Here is a 15,962-nt window from a genome sequence, read left to right on the forward strand (position 1 = left end):
TCCCAAGGAAGTGGTGCTAAACATGTTGCAACCTTGCAGAGAATTGGTGTAAAAAGCTCCTCCCAAAGGAGAAAAAAGCAAATCAGTGGTGAGACCGGTTTTTGTCGCTCCATCTTGTACGTTGGTTGGATCAGACACGTTGATCAATTTGTGCGAATTCAAATCCAAATCTGTTGTACCTACAGTCGTTCCACCTGAAGCATGCGTGTCTACGTAATTTTTCGTAGCCGAATCTGAGGCTGATGTAGGTTCAGCTAAATTGGTTAATTTGTGCGACGTCATGTTAATGTCTACGTAAGAAATATTATTGTAAGCAACTTTGGTGTCTACATACCCTTTTGTTGCAGCGTCTTTTAAATTGGTAGGATCGCTCACATTAATCACTTTGTGTGAATTCATGTCGATGATTCCAGTGATTGTACTAGATCCATCTGTTTTAACACACAGACTCGAACTCACATCCACGTAATTTTTTGTAGCGGCGTCATGCAAATTGGTTGGTTCGTTCAAATTGATCGCCTTGTGAAAATTTAAATCCAAATCTGCAGCTCCCACTACAGTTCCAGTTCCTCCCGACGCATGCGTGTCTACATAATTTTTTGTAGCTGCATCGTGTGCGTTAGTCGGCTCACCTAAATTGATGATATTATGAGAGTTGTAATCCAAATCTGCAGTGATTGTACTCGATCCGTCCGTTTTAATATAAACGTTGCTGGTTGAGTCTGATGCAAGATTATCAAAATAAACACTTAATTCGCTTCTGTTGAATTTGTCAATCATTTTTTAATGGGGTAAAATTTTTTTTAAATGGGAGAAATTTTTAAAAAAAATCACCAAAGGGTGTTGACAACGTCTTGAAAGCTGTCTCCCTCTTCGCATTTTTTCAAGACGTAAAGACACAAGTGACCGCAATAAGACGTGTTTCCAAATTGAACCCTTTCACTGTTGTAAAAAACAGGGCTTTTCAAATAGTCAACGAGCTCGACGAGAGGGGGTTGAGCGTAAGAGTCAAAGCTGAATTTTTTATCACCGTCTTTGAACCAACACACCCAATGAAACCCATCTGTGCTCAAATCCCCAGTGTTGACAATTCCGCATTCTTTTTTTCTCGGGTTTTTTGGCAATGCGTCTCTGACAAAAACTCCTCGAAAGTTTTTTATTTTCAGTTTTTTTGCTGCTTTCGTCAACTGAATAGTGGATAAAGCCTCGTTTGGTAAAACAATTCCCTCCACATTTATTTTTTTGTTTCTCATTTTTTTTATTTTGTTATTTTTTTAAATTTGTTTCTCCTTCATTTTTGTTACTTACCTTTAACACTTACCTTTTAATTTGTAGTGACCATAAGCCAACGTGTCTATTCCATTTTCCAAGATGAATCTTTTGTCGTCGTTAGCGCTAAGTGCGACTTTGTTCACTTCTTCAGTGAAAATTTCATGGTTGTAAGATCGTATGACGTTCATTTTTCTGAGCTGTTCTTCTTTAGTCATTAAGCAGCTTTTATAATCTTGATGAGTGATGTGTTTTTCAACGACTATCTTTTTAACCCCTTTGCATTTTTTGTGCTCTTTATCTTCTTCTTCTTTTTCTTCAGGGATGTAGTAAGAGTAGAGTTTAGGTCTTAGTCCAACAAATTCAACAATTTGTTTACCTCCAACCTCGTCTTTGAACTTTCCGATAATCTTTTTATTCTCACCAACTAGAAACCCAACGTTTTCAATAGCGGGATGGTCTTTAGGAAAGTCGCTCGTGTCAAATTTAGTCTTTACGTCTGCGGCAATGTCTTGATAAAAATCTTCCGTTTCGATTTCGTAAATAAGTGAGTCAGTGTCGGTCATGAGTAATTTCGCCTTATCCCCGTATTTAGGTTTGATATAGTTATAATGGAAGTCAAACATGAGGGTTTTGCTGATATCGAGGATGCTCATTCCCAAGTAAACTGGTTTATTGTAAAAGACTTTTGTTTTTTGCAGGTGAACTGCGATTAAGTTTTCATCAAAAATGGTGTTTCGTTTATATCTAGGTAACTTAGACCATTTTAAAGCCTCTTTTTTGGTAGTGACAAGTCTGATATCAACACGCTTTAGAATATTCTCCATGGTTTTTCCAAAGACAGAGTTGTTCATAAGTTTAAAAAAGTCCTTTTCAAATTCGTTTTTAGCATCTTTTCTTTTATTGGTATTGAGGTCAATGTAAACTTTCATAAAAGGTTCTTCTTCAAAGGTGATCCCTCTGTGAATTTTGGGGATGACTAATCCCAGTCGTTCATAGAGTTTTAGGTTATCATGATGAACGACGTATTTTTCTTTGTTGTTTAAATTAGAGACTAGTTTTTCCACTTTTCCAATGGTTAATCTTTCAGGAGCCAAAGGGTAGTCATTGTGTAAATTGTGAAGACTTTCAGGATAATCTAAATCGACTTCGAGAATGCAAGGTATGGATTTCCAATTTAAAAGTTCATCCTCAGTCATCCATCTAAATCCTCTAACTGGAAGAGGTTTGCACATAGCCCAACCATAAAGATTATTAGCGTCTAAATACTGAATGAATTTCGAAGGTTTTGAAGGATTGTAATCATCACCCATGTATTTGTTGTTAGCAGTTCCATGCCGATTGGAGATCATGCTAATCCCACCGCGTATTCCTTTTTGTATCATGTTGAGCATATCAATATCGGTTAACAATTCCAATTTAATTTTAGTTAATTTTAACATAGCATCCCAAGCCAATCCAGGAGAGGTGAAATACCAAAGAGGATCAAGACCGTAAGATTCTAGGCAAACGTCTCTGAAATTTTCAAAGACATCTGCCAGTAGCAACACATCAGACTTGTTGTACAGCTCGTGGTAATCTTTAAACGTTTTGCACCCGAATTCTTTCCAAACTTTTTGAGCATGTACATAGTCTTCTTCATCTAATTCAGCGATGTATAGTTTGGAATAAAAGTCTTTGATAGGAGGTAATTGAGTTTCGAAAAACTTATTAATGGAGTCCACCCATTCGTAAGGATAAACTCCTTTTCTTAATAGCAAATCTCGTTTTGTTCCGCTGTAAAATGAGTTTAGATTATTACACACTACATCTGCTTTTTTAGATCTTCTAGCAGCGCAATCTTCACAATTATATTTGCATTTGCATTTCTTACCTAACTTATCCAGACAACTCTTTTTGCACGTTTTTTCGTCTAATTTTGAGCATTCATTACACAAATCTTTAACAAGGTTGTACGTTAAACTTTCTAATGAGCTTGACATGAATTTGAAGCTATCAATAAACCTTATTTCTTTCCACACAGGCTCTGGTTTACCTTTTTTAATTTCTTCTCTTACTTTGATTTTTTTAGAGAAGCTGATATACTTTTCTTCATTGTTGGGTATGCAATTGAGTCTCTCACCTAATTTCTTGATGAATAAATGGCTATCGTAGCCAGACAAGTTATGAAAGACAACAGGGATAAATTTTGGAATTTTATATTTTTTATTGCAAACATCATGCGCAGCACCACGGTACTTTCCTGTTAAATGACAGTGATCTAATACTTTATTCTCTTTAAGATCTGTATTGCAAATGTGACATTCGGTTGCCTCTTTAAATGTCTTTTCATCTTCATCAGTGATTATTCTCTTTTTTCCCCATTGTTTTTGTAGTAAATCGCTATCGTTCCAAATCTTTGTAAGATCAGCTTCAAGCATGGTGATAAACTTTTTAGCCACATCATCCTCATCGCTTTCAGCTGTGTATGAAACAAGTTTCCTCTTGCAAACGGTTTCGTCAAAGCATTTGATATAATAGACGATAGAGCTTGGCACATGTTTTTGATATTGTTTTGTGTACGATTCTTTTGAGGTAGGAGTACAAGTGTCAACAGGTTTAATGAAACTTTCAAAGTCAGCATAGACTACAAAAGGAACCTTCATAGTCTTATTTAAGTTTTTAAACCCAAGGATATTTTTCCCCTCTTCAGGAAGTTCGATTCTCATTGGAGCGTTATCATAACAGTATTCTCGATGGATTTGAAGCTTTTCTTCTTGATCATAACCTTGCATACACCTTTTGCAAATATAACTTTTATGTTGATGATTCGATTCTGAAGAACTTGCAAACCTACTGAAACTTTTAATAAGACAATAACGACTGTTCTCTTCGTCTGAAATAAGCAACAAATCAACACAATGCTTTCGTTTGACAAAGTCAGATACTCGCAAAGGGTTGGGTAATCCTTCTATATACTCATAAACGTTGATGCTAATGTCTTTGTTATTTTTTTCAAACTTGTTGATTCCATGGTAATTCACAGGAAATTCAATTCCTTCCCAATTAAGCTCTTTTGACTTTTCAATCAAGTCTTTATCAATTCTTTCGTTGTCTTTATTTTTCAGATTAAGAGCTCTGGTAACACACCACTTGAAACATTCATTGTCTTTGTTTTTCATGTTGACGATAGCCTTTTTATTTTTCAAGTCAGTAGGTAGCTCCATGTAGGAAGAACCTTTGAGAGGCCTGTAATCGATAAAGTTTATATCCATTTTTAAAATCTTAGGTAGAACCGTATTAGATCCCAACGCATTGTAATTGACACTACTTCCCAAAACTTTTTCTTCCATTTCGCTTATTAACGTTCTTACATCTGTAGCTGCTAAAATAATTTCTGACTTGGATGAAAAGCTTGCTTCTCGAGTCACTTCTTCACCAGTGGTGATGCTCACAGATTTCATTTCACACGTTAAAATAATTCTTACCTTTGTATTCCTTTCTCCTTCCATGACTTTAATCGTAGCCTCTCTCACCAAATTAAAAAAGGATACAATGTCGTTATATTGAGAAGAAGGCTTGTAAGAATATATCCTAACAGTATTGCCCAACGCGTGATCGGTCAATTTAAACTTTATTTTATAAGGTTTTGGCGCAATAGGTTTATACACTGTTTTTAATACGAGTGATTTGATAGACTTTATCTTTTTATCGATTTGTTTCACTGATTCGCTTACTTGATTCTTGACTACTTCAGGAACGTAGGGTTCTATCCAATCTTTAATATCATTATACTTATTTACAACATACGACGCCACACTTTTTGCAGCTGCCGTCAGACTTGAAAAAAATCCAGGTCTCGGTGGAATGACTGGTTTTGGTAGGATGACAGGCGATGAATCTGAAACCGGCTCATCAAGGATGTGTTTTTGCAAATGAATTGGTTTTGGAGCAGTAGGAGGTTTTACCACAACAGTTGGAATGATTGCTGGCTTCGGAGCAATAGGAGGTTTTACCACAGCAGGTCTTGGAGGTTGCAAGGCTATTATAATATCAGCCTTACTCATCTTGTAATAATATTTAATTTTTCGCTCTTTAGCAATTTCTCGCAATTCTTTCAACGTTTTGTTTTCCATTTTTATTATATCAAGAAAATTATTTAGCCCAAAATCATTTTTCTAATATTTTTTTATTTCTTTTCAGTTCTCTGAAAAAAGAATTGAAAAAATTTTTTTTACATTTCTAACAGACTTGGTGATTTTCTGTTTTCTAGCTTTTCCGAATTTAAAATTTCAATCTTTATTCCATCTTCCACTTTTCCATTTCGACGTTCCAAATATCTCCATCCATGTCCTGTCTTTTTCATTGCTTTGTAAAGGGATTTGTATTCAACCACTTCGCCGGTTTCCATATTGGTTGTTTTCACAGACACAGGCTTATTTCGAATCAAACCAAGTCTCTCGTATTTTGGATCGATCGGTTTTTTTTCCGTTTTCTCATTTTTCATTTTTATTTCTTTTTTTGGTCGACCCACTGGTCTATGTTCTTTTACACCTTTCAAAAGCGAATCTTTACTTATTAGATTATTCTCAATCGCAATCAGCATCAAAGGCAACAATTTGTTTGAGGTTATGTGATTCCATTTTCACTAAGCAAATTTTTCAGATAATTTTTTGTATATCTCATGTTTTATTTTCAAAAAGAAAAAAAAATTTTTAAATCATTTTTGTTAAGAATCTCATAACGGTCTTTCAAACCTAATAAACAACGTTCATGCTGGTTCCGTTGGAAACGAAATTGAGCAATTTGTCGGAAATGATCACTGCAAAAATAACGGTGTTTTCTGGTACTGCTGTTCGAAATTTGAGGTTGACCACCAATTCAGCCGTTTCAGAAACAACTCTTTCTTTTTGCTTGCTAATGTCAACAAAAAACAACGGAAACAAATTTTTATATTCAAGCAGAGACAACCCAGATTGACAAACAAGTTCGTTTGTACCGTAATATTTATCGTCAAAAGAAAACGCGTCAGAATGAGCCATGGTAATTTTCTTTTCTCCAAAATTCAAGTCGTAATTGTAATTTGGATATTTTATTCCATTGACGGTTACGAAAAAATTGCTGACATCACAATGGTTGAAAATGGCTGGATTTACGATTTGACTGGAATTCTTGTTTGTCTGAAGCCCAAACACGATATATCTCGGAACGCTTTTGTCTGTGATTCTTCCTAGGGTCCAAGTGAATTCTATGAGACCAGCAGGAATGGCTTGCCTTTCGACTTTGTTTGACTTATATGCCACTGGGACGGAAATTTTACTCGCCATTAATTTCAAGAATTCGGCTTTCTTCGAAACATCCAACTCAATTCTAGGCATAAAAAGTCTGAATTTTTTAATGTCGATCATTCCTGCGGCAACAGTCTCAGCTCTGTAAATGGCATCGTCGTATTCTTTTTTTGTGAAGGTAATGGTGTGTCTGAATCCATAGACGACTTTGTCGTAAGTTTCACAAAAACCAAAAATGTGCTTCAATGGTATCTTGAACGAAAATGCACCAATGGATGTCGTGTCTGCAAACAAGTGGTCTCGCCTTATAACAAATCCTGAATTTCCGGTGGCGTTTGAAGTGTCTTTATACCACATTTGCTTCAAACCATCTGTAAGCTGAAAACCAAAAGGGTATTTCAACAATCCAAGCATGGTTGTTCCTTGACCTGGATACATGACTCTTTCCACTTGTTGTCCTGATAAATCATAAGTGGCATCGCTGAACAAATACATGACGGCGTTGTTTATCAGAGCAATGTTGTCTGTTGCTGTGTATGCAGTTCCATCCGCTTTTTTGAGAACCCCTTCGACGAGGATGTAAGCATCAGACGGAACTGTTTGCACAGATTGACAATCAATCTCAAAAACGATCGATCCTGAAGAATTTAAATCGAGGTTTGTTGGAAGGTACTCGAAAAAATCAACTTTTTCAATTCCAGTGTCATACTCTGGCATTTCATCAACTCTTAATCTATCGGTGTTTATCATTTTTAAAATGAGAAAAAAAATTTTTTATGTCATTTTTGATTCTTTAAAAAAATCAAGCAATCAAAAGCCCGCTCCCCATTTTGACGAGATCTTGGATTCTAGCCACGTTCTTTTTCGTCATTTTCTTTTTCACTTGAATGGAAGAACCGAACATTTTTTTATGCAGCTCTTCCATTGGATTAATATACGGATCAGTCTTTACCGCTTCGTTTACAATCGTGGTGAGTAATTGGTTTGGATTCACCGTACCTGTCTTGGCGTAAACTTTTTCAAGCGCTTTTTTTCCTTTGTCGATGGCAACGTCTTTAGCAGTTGATATAGCTGAAGAGGCTAATTCTTTTCCAGCTGATTTGGCGGCTGTGATTGCTTCTCTTCCAATTTCGCTTGCTGCTGCTTTTCTCAATAAATGAAGAGACGATCGTGAAGCATTTGTGGCTGCCATTCTCCTCAAAAAATTTTTAATCGCGTCCATGATTCCCCCACCTCCAACGACGTTCTTTTTAAAATATCTTCTGTTGTTCACAATGAGCATTTTTTAAAATGAGAAAATATTTCTTTAGATCTGTTTTCACGACTCGATGTATTTTTGAATTGCCCTGTATTCTTCTTTGTTAATTTCCCCCTGTCTCAAAAGCTCGTCACAAATGGCAACGGCTTCGTTTCTCGATGCTATATTTCCAGCATGTCCTGCGGCGATGCTCAAGTTAAGCCTTTGCATAAGCACATTTGGATCGCTCGGAAGAATGATCACTCCTCGACCTTTTCTTCCACTCGTTAGTGTGTAATTTTTTTTCCAAATTTTTGAAACAATTGTTTGCCACTTTTCACTTCTCGAAGCTTTTGGCAGGGTTGGTCTCCCTTCCTTCTCCATGGCATGCGTTTCAACGAGTATTTTTTCATAATTTTTCATGTCCTCGTCTGTTACCTTTGTTATATCAGGCTTGGATCTTGTGATTAATTCCCAAATACCTACCGTCCCCTCGTACTTTTCTCCATCAATAATGATGTCGTTATTATCGATAAAAATTTCTTTGTTTCCAATAAACATTTTTCCGCGTTCTTTTGCGTGAATTCCAAAAACTCTGTCTGCATAAAATTTTTTGGCTGCATATTTGGATAAATATTCCAAAGCAGTATTTCCAACATTCATTTTTCCAAAAGTTTTTTCATCACTTTTTGAACTTTCAAAAGACGACTCGCTTTCTGGATAAGTCAAAGCCAGTGGAGTGTTTTCAACCTCTCTGTATGCAATACTTTTTAGCTCGTTTTTCATATTTTCATTGCTCTCAATCAGCGGTTTAAAAAACTTGCTCAAATCAGTCTGATAATTTGCATCTGAAATGTTGGCGTTGAGACTTTCATTGTAAAGCTTTTCTCTATTAGCTCTATATTCTCTCAAAATCTCATCTCGCTTTTCCGGATCTTGTATTCTAAAAAAAGACATTTTTAGAATACGGAGAAAAAAACTTAAAACAAAAACTCGATTGCGTTTACTCTCCTTTTTTAGATTCTTTACGCTTTCTTGATTCTTTGAATCCATGGAAAAATCTTTAATTTTTCTTAAACAGGTTGTTGAATGCTTTTATCGCATCCTCTCTTCCTTTTTGGATCAACGACTCTTTAGTCAATTCGTCAATGGCGATTTTTGTCTTGGTTCGGATTTCTTCACTCATGGCTTTGAATTTTTGAAGCTCACTGAGAATTAGTTCGTACTCGGAATCACTCACAAATCCATCCATGAGAGATTTTGAAATGTGGTCACTAATCGTATTCAATTTTGACTCGGAAAGAACTTTCAATTTTTCATGCTTTTCAGCCTTTAGCATCATTTTTTTGTTCTGATGATTTCCGAAAATGGATAAAGCTCCCAATACAACAGCAACCCCTTCACACGCAATCGAAACTGGAGTGGCAACGGCGGTTGACAAAAGTGCAATTCCTGTAACCCCTAAACCAATGCATACCGTTTGCAATCCGTCATCGGTGAAACGAATTATTTTTGCTGCTCGATGGTATTTTTTGCTTAAAGCCATTCGTTTCACTTTTTCATCCTCTATTTCTTTTTGGATCTCGCTTATTTTTAGAAGACGATATAAATGTCCTCCATCCGATGGTGCCGTTGGAAGAACTGGATAAATTTTTTCAGTGTTTTTTATTATCTCCATCTTTTTAACAAAGACGCATTTTTTTAAATTCGAATCAATGTAGTTTATTTTACAAAGCTTTTCACCTTTTTTAACGGTGACTTCATTGTTGCTGTAATTGTGTATGGTCATGGCTATGTCATCCACAGACTCGGAAAAAATAGCATCGTTTTTGAAATAATTCAATTGATTACTTATTTTATTCATCAAAGTGATGACAGCAATTCCTTTGTCTAATTGTAAACCTACGGACAACGATATCTGCTTGTGAGATACAGGAAGAAATTTAATGTCCTGTTGAGCAAAAATCTCGTGCTGTCTGTTGGTGTTGAAATAGGTGGGATAATCCAACTTTTTTTTAACTACAATGATGTTTTTCGTATTTTTTCGTTCCAACTCTTTGATTCTATCCTCTAAATGACTCAGATGGAAATTAAAATTGTGAATCTCTGCTGAGGCGCTGTTTTTAAACAACTTGTGCGGGGCATGCATTTTTTTTTAATATGAAAATAAAATGTTTTAAGTCGTTTTATTTTCAGTTTTTTGTTCTTTTACATTTCCTCGTCAGAATCCATTTCTCCCAAATCCAAGTCTTCACACATCATGATGCTATGAGAAAAAGATGCATTTTTTACGATGACGGCTTCTACCAGTTTTACTTGAATAGATACAATAGAAGGACCAATATACACCCCCTCAATTTTAAGTCCTCCAATGGCATAACATCTTTGATTGAGAAAATGATGTCCAGAAGAGCTGACTAAATTTTTATTATTATGTTCTCCTTTGATTCCATTTTTTATATCAAGATCTGTTTTCTTTCTATGAAATACAGAAGTAATGAGCACTTCGTCTTTCTCATTATTTTTAGTAAACGTCTTTGCATAAAACACTGGCGCTGCTTCAGGATGATCATCTTTATATTTTAAAATACTCAATTCGTCTGAATTAATTTGCTTTTTTCTTCCTCCCTTTTTAAGTTCGGATGACAATTTATCCACTTCACCTCTAATAAACAAAGTAATCTTTTCCATTGTGCTAATAAACTTTTCTTCTTCTTCAGTTTTACCCTTTTTAGCATCAAAGCAAACGAATGACATGGAATATCCAGTCAATTTTTGTGTTACCGGATCTTTATTTTCACACACACCATACGAAAATAACGTAGGTGTTCGTAATAAAAGAGAACCATCTCCATTTGAATAAGAATATTTTACTGGTAATTTTTGATATACGACTGGTTTTGTTGCTGCGTAAATTTCTCCAACCGATAATTTGCTCTCATCAAAATTTTCAATCGTAATAAAATTCATTTCTTTTATATAGAAAAGAAAATTATTTAACTCATTTTTTCATAGAAATCAATTCTTTATGATCTACCCATGAGTTGAAAGAGTCTGGATATCCTTTCCATTTGACCAGTGATTTGCTTTTTGTTTGACGAATTATTTTTTCAATTCTGAATATGTTTTGAGTTGTCTTTTGCATCTCCTGTTCGTAAAAAGTACCTTGTATTTCTTCACCGTTAGCGTCAGCGATTTTATACGTAGGTGGATTCGTATACTGAACTTTTGACACGTTAAAAACCTCAGTCCATCTCGGTGTATACCCCTTTTCAAAATGAGACTTCTTTTTTACGATCCTCACTTTGTCACTCATTGAAAATTTTGGTTCTTCTCTTTCTGTTTGAGTCTTTCCATTCAGGTTCATCCATACCCTATATTTATTTTTTTTATCGCTGGCTTCAACTGGAGTCATTTTGATGGAAGAGTGTTTGGTGTTATTGTAATTTTTTACCATTTCATCCAAAACATCAATGTATTTATTGGTGTTGTTGGTTGAAAAATATTTAAACATTCTCTCTTTCATCGTTCTGTTCCATCGCTCGACGACACAACTTTTTTCCTCGTTTTCAGTGGAGTATAATTGCACTCCCAGCGCTTTCACATGCTTGTTGTAAAACTCTTTTCCTTTGTCTACCCACAATTTGACACACTTTCTTTATCCTTCAAAGATTTTTTTAAACGCTTCAGCCACTTCAAGACCTGTTTTGCTTTTCAACGGAACGATCCATCCATACTTTGAAAACACGTCGATCACCGTGAGCAAATATTTTACCCCGTTGTTGAATTTTGAAAACGATTGCATGTCAACCAAATCTGCAGCCCATATTTCATCCATGTCGTTCACAAACACTTTTCTTCTTTTAAAATGATGAATAACTGTTTTATGAAGCTCGTTTGCAAGTTGATCCGTCCATTTTAGGTTCTCCGGTGGTTTTTTTTTAAATCCGTTTGCGGATCCAGGAAATTCTTCGAATTTTTAACAGATACACCTAATCCGAATTTGGCTTAAGCTTTGATGATGGGTGCGATAAGTTTTCTTTCGTTAATCTCTTTTTGAGTGAGGTTTGGAATGGAGTTCATTTCTTCAAGCATCATTTGATCTGCCAAATTTCTGCTTTGAACGTCGTTTAAATATTTATAAGCTAAATCGTGATGGTATGCTGCATTGTCCACTCGGTCTACCGGTTTGCTCCACTCTTGATACATATCAGTGGATGTGAGCCTTTTGTCCAAGTTTGTGCCAGGTCCTGCAAAATTTATTCCTGGAATGTGCATTTCTCCTGGAAATTTTGCCCATGGAAGCTTTATTTTTTTTGAAAAATTGTTGATCGATTCCACCAAGTCTCCTCCTTTTGCTGTATGCGAAGAAGCAAACGTTGCAAGTCCCTTTGACCATGTGTCGGTTGTTTTTTGTGATTTCGTTTCTCAAATGGTTCGTTTCTGTTTTCCTTTTGCATTTAACACAGTACATTTTTTTATTTTAAAAAAATATTTTTAAACTAAAAATGGAAGTGTCTGATTTGTCATGGAATATTGGAAAAATCAAAAGAAACAACAACAAGCTTTTACCGAGAAGCATTCGAGGAATCATCGTTGGAAAATCCGGATGTGGAAAAACAACGTTGCTTCTCAATTTATTGCTTAGACCTGGATGGTTGGATTATAACCATTTGCAAGTTTTTGGAAAATCTCTTTTCCAACCCGAGTACAAAATACTAAAAAGTTCGTTTGAAAAAAAATTGCAAAAAAAAATAGTTCTCGACTTGTTCAAGGTACAAACCGAAATTGAAAAATTGAAACTAGACCCTGAATGCGTTATCAACGATCTTTCAAAAAATTTTCCCGAAACCGAGGACATGGAGTGTGAATTTTTTGAAACGGCTGACGATGTACCTAATCCTGAAGATCTTGATTCATCCAAAAACAATTTAATGATCTTTGACGATTTGCAACTAACCAAACAAAACAAGTGCGAAAAATATTACATCCGAGGAAGGCACTCTAACGTCGACTGCTTTTACCTCGCTCAAAATTATTTCATGCTCCCAAGACAAACGATCAGAGAAAACACCAATTTTATCTGTCTCTTTCCTCAAGACTTAAAAAACATTAACCACATTTATCAAGACCACGTTTCTAGCGATATGGAAAAAAAAGAGTTTGAAAAGTTTTGCAGACATTGTTGGTCTGAACCTCACGGATTTGCGGTGATTGATTTGTCTTCAAAAAAGGACAATGGAAAATATCGAAGCGGATTTGACACTTTTTATTTTCCAAAAGAAGCCATTTAAATCTGCAAGCCTAGATCCGAAGGATTTAAAAAAATGTTACATAATAAAAAAATGTCAGGCATAATCATCGACGTGGATGGAAATTCCAACGTAATCATAACAGAATTTTTAGACAAAATTGTTTTTGAAAAAGGAAAAACTTACGAAATGGCTTTTCTAGGACTTGAGACGTACAACAGCTTTCCAAACATCACCAGCAAAAACAATTCTTTCCGGTATAGCATGAACAACGGAACCAATTGGGAAAACGTCGTCATTCCAGACGGGAGCTATGACATCATCGACATTAACAATTATTTACAAAAGACAGTCTCAAACACAATAAAAAATTATGCAACTCAAAGCCCTAGCTTTGTCACAACAAATAAAATCAGCTACTCTCCTGATAACATAAAAATCGGATCCAATTTAAACACTTTAAAATCAACCATCACACTTGGATTGAATTATTTGATGGATTTGAACGTGAATAACAGCATCGCTTCACTTTTAGGATTCACAAAAAGACAATTGGACTCTAATTCCGAATATGAGTCTGACGATGTTGTCAGAATTTCAAGCATCAACACGATCAGAATCCTCAACAACGTCATCGGATCGGCTTACATCAACGGCTCACAATTAAATTGCATCTACTCTTTTTATCCAGCCGTTGGTCCTGGGTTTAAAATCATCGAAAGACCTACCCATTTGGTTTACCTCCCTGTCAAACTTCCAGAAATTTCCACAATGATCACTCGCGTTGTTGACCAAAATGGAAATTTAGTTGATTTTCGTGGAGAGGACATTACTATCCGTTATCACATTCGAGAAGTGAAATAAATATTTTTTCCCACATTTAAAATTGAGCAAACATGTTAGTATTAAATTAAATGTGTCTCAGGGACAGATTGAAAAAATAAAAAAATCAATGATAGCAGGTAAACCTGTAAGCATCCGTATTTCAAAAGATGATTTTAACGGAAACGACGTTTTACTTGTAACACAAAATTAACACCGAAAACTTTTAGACGCTCTCCATCGAGGAGTTGGAGTCACCATTAAAATGAGCAAAACCCAATTGGAACATAACGCAAATGTGAAAGGAGGATTTATTGGAGCTCTTCTACCTTTATTAGGTATGTTGGGTAGTACACTTGCAACAAGAGTAGTTCTAGCTCTAGCCACCGGATTGTTAGCAGGTGTAGGATCTTCTGCAGGTTCTGCTATGGTTGATAAAATTGCAGGAAGAGGTATCGTTTATTTGAAAAAGAATGGAAATGGAATGAAAATGGGAACAAACAGAGGAAACGGATTATTTTTAACACCCTGGCCTAAAGGAGGATCATTCAAAGACGGAGTTTATGTCAAAAGCGGTAGATGATATGAATCTATCGGTGCTGGATTGCTTCTCGGACCAAACTCTCCATTCTCAAGCATCCCTTTTTTAAATTTAATTTTGTAAAATATACAGTGAAAAAAACTTTTTAAAAATGATATAAATAAATTTTTTCTTGTTATAAAAAATGACATTCTCCATTAAAACTTTCGACAAAGAAACAAACAGAAACGTTACATACGTCTACAAAAATTATGATCACTTTAGAAAAAGCCCACATTTTGAAGAATTTAGAAAAAAGTATACTGATCAAGAATTTAATTCTATGGTTAGAGATACCCATATCAAACAATTAGATACACAAACTAGATGCCTCTTCCAAAAAATACAAGAGGATGAACGACAAAAAGAACATAATCAAAGAATTAGAGATGCGCAGAGAGAAAAATATAAACACCTTTTTCCATACTTGAAGAACAACCAAAACAACTACAAAGAATAATATCAAATAATTATGGAATAATATCAAGTAACTATGGAATAACACATACACAACCTTTTTTCATAATCTCATCTCATTATGAAAAAGTCTTACAATACCTACCCAAAAATGAAAATGCGCCAGAATCGGCTTTTCCCTATATATTACGGTTAGAAGAAGAGTTGTAAAAGGAGAAGGAAAACAGAATTTTAAAGAAAAGTAAATAAGAGTTTTTGAGAAAGTTTTTGAGAAGAATTTTAAAGAGAGAGAATTTTTGTGATTGAAAAATATTGGGATAAACAAGCAGTTTTATAAGTGAGTAAAAAGAGAAAAAGAAGAAAAGAGAAAAGAAGAGATTTTTGATAACCAGAAGAAGTAAAGAATTAAATAGAAATTAGAAGAAGTATTGATTAAAGAAGAATAACCAGAAGTTTCAAATAAAGAAGAGAAACCAAAAAGAAGAACCAAAAAGAGGAGTAATTGATCAAAACACAGTATCGAACACAACGAGTAAGAGAATATTATTTGTATTTTATAAACGTTATGAATATAAGAGTGCTAACCATTACACACTAATAGAACGTTTATTGAGTTTTATTATGTAACAGAATATACTGAGGACGCAAAACGCAACCTTCACCTTAAACCTTGCCCATTCCTAACCAAACTATCCCCAAACCTAGCCCTTTCCTCACCAAGTAATCCCCAGACAACCTTGTTCCCAATCTCCATATACCCTTCCACATAACCCTGGACCCATACCTCCTTAAATACCTAATTCCTTATATTATCACACTACAAACAAACGTTAAAATAATTTAATCTAATTTATATAAAAAACGCCGCCCTCACAATGCATACACGAGTATCCGTTGTTTTAACAACTGGAGAAAATTCGCACATATTTATCATTTATTATTATCATGATTAATATTCATAAATTTGATATTAATTTATGTTTAATTATCGTTATTAATTATTACCTTTAAACGTATTCTAATAAGAAGTTGTTATTTTGATACCAGTTTACAATTTTATTTATTAATTAGAAGCTTCTTTCTTTTCCTGTATTACTTTTTTTCGTAGTAATTTCTTA

The 15,962-nt window shown here is 34.9% G+C and overlaps 1 protein-coding gene across 1 annotated transcript; it reads right to left on the bottom strand.

The window, feature by feature from the left end:
• Positions 1 to 1,310: 1,310 nt before the first annotated feature.
• Positions 1,311 to 5,315, bottom strand: LOC149893388 (uncharacterized). Its single transcript, XM_090098690.1, has 6 exons — positions 5,059 to 5,315; positions 3,392 to 4,698; positions 2,781 to 3,304; positions 2,196 to 2,537; positions 1,649 to 1,847; positions 1,311 to 1,504 (listed from the first exon to the last, which is right to left on the bottom strand). The coding sequence occupies exons 1-6, from the start codon at positions 5,313 to 5,315 to the stop codon at positions 1,311 to 1,313; spliced, it is 2,823 nt and encodes a 940-aa protein (XP_089954816.1).
• Positions 5,316 to 15,962: the final 10,647 nt, after the last annotated feature.

Source organism: Hydra viridissima, unplaced genomic scaffold (assembly GCF_058129835.1).
Source record: "Hydra viridissima isolate aposymbiotic clone 2 unplaced genomic scaffold, HvirCarnegie_v1 scaffold_1, whole genome shotgun sequence".
NCBI classification, from domain to species: domain Eukaryota; kingdom Metazoa; phylum Cnidaria; class Hydrozoa; order Anthoathecata; family Hydridae; genus Hydra; species Hydra viridissima.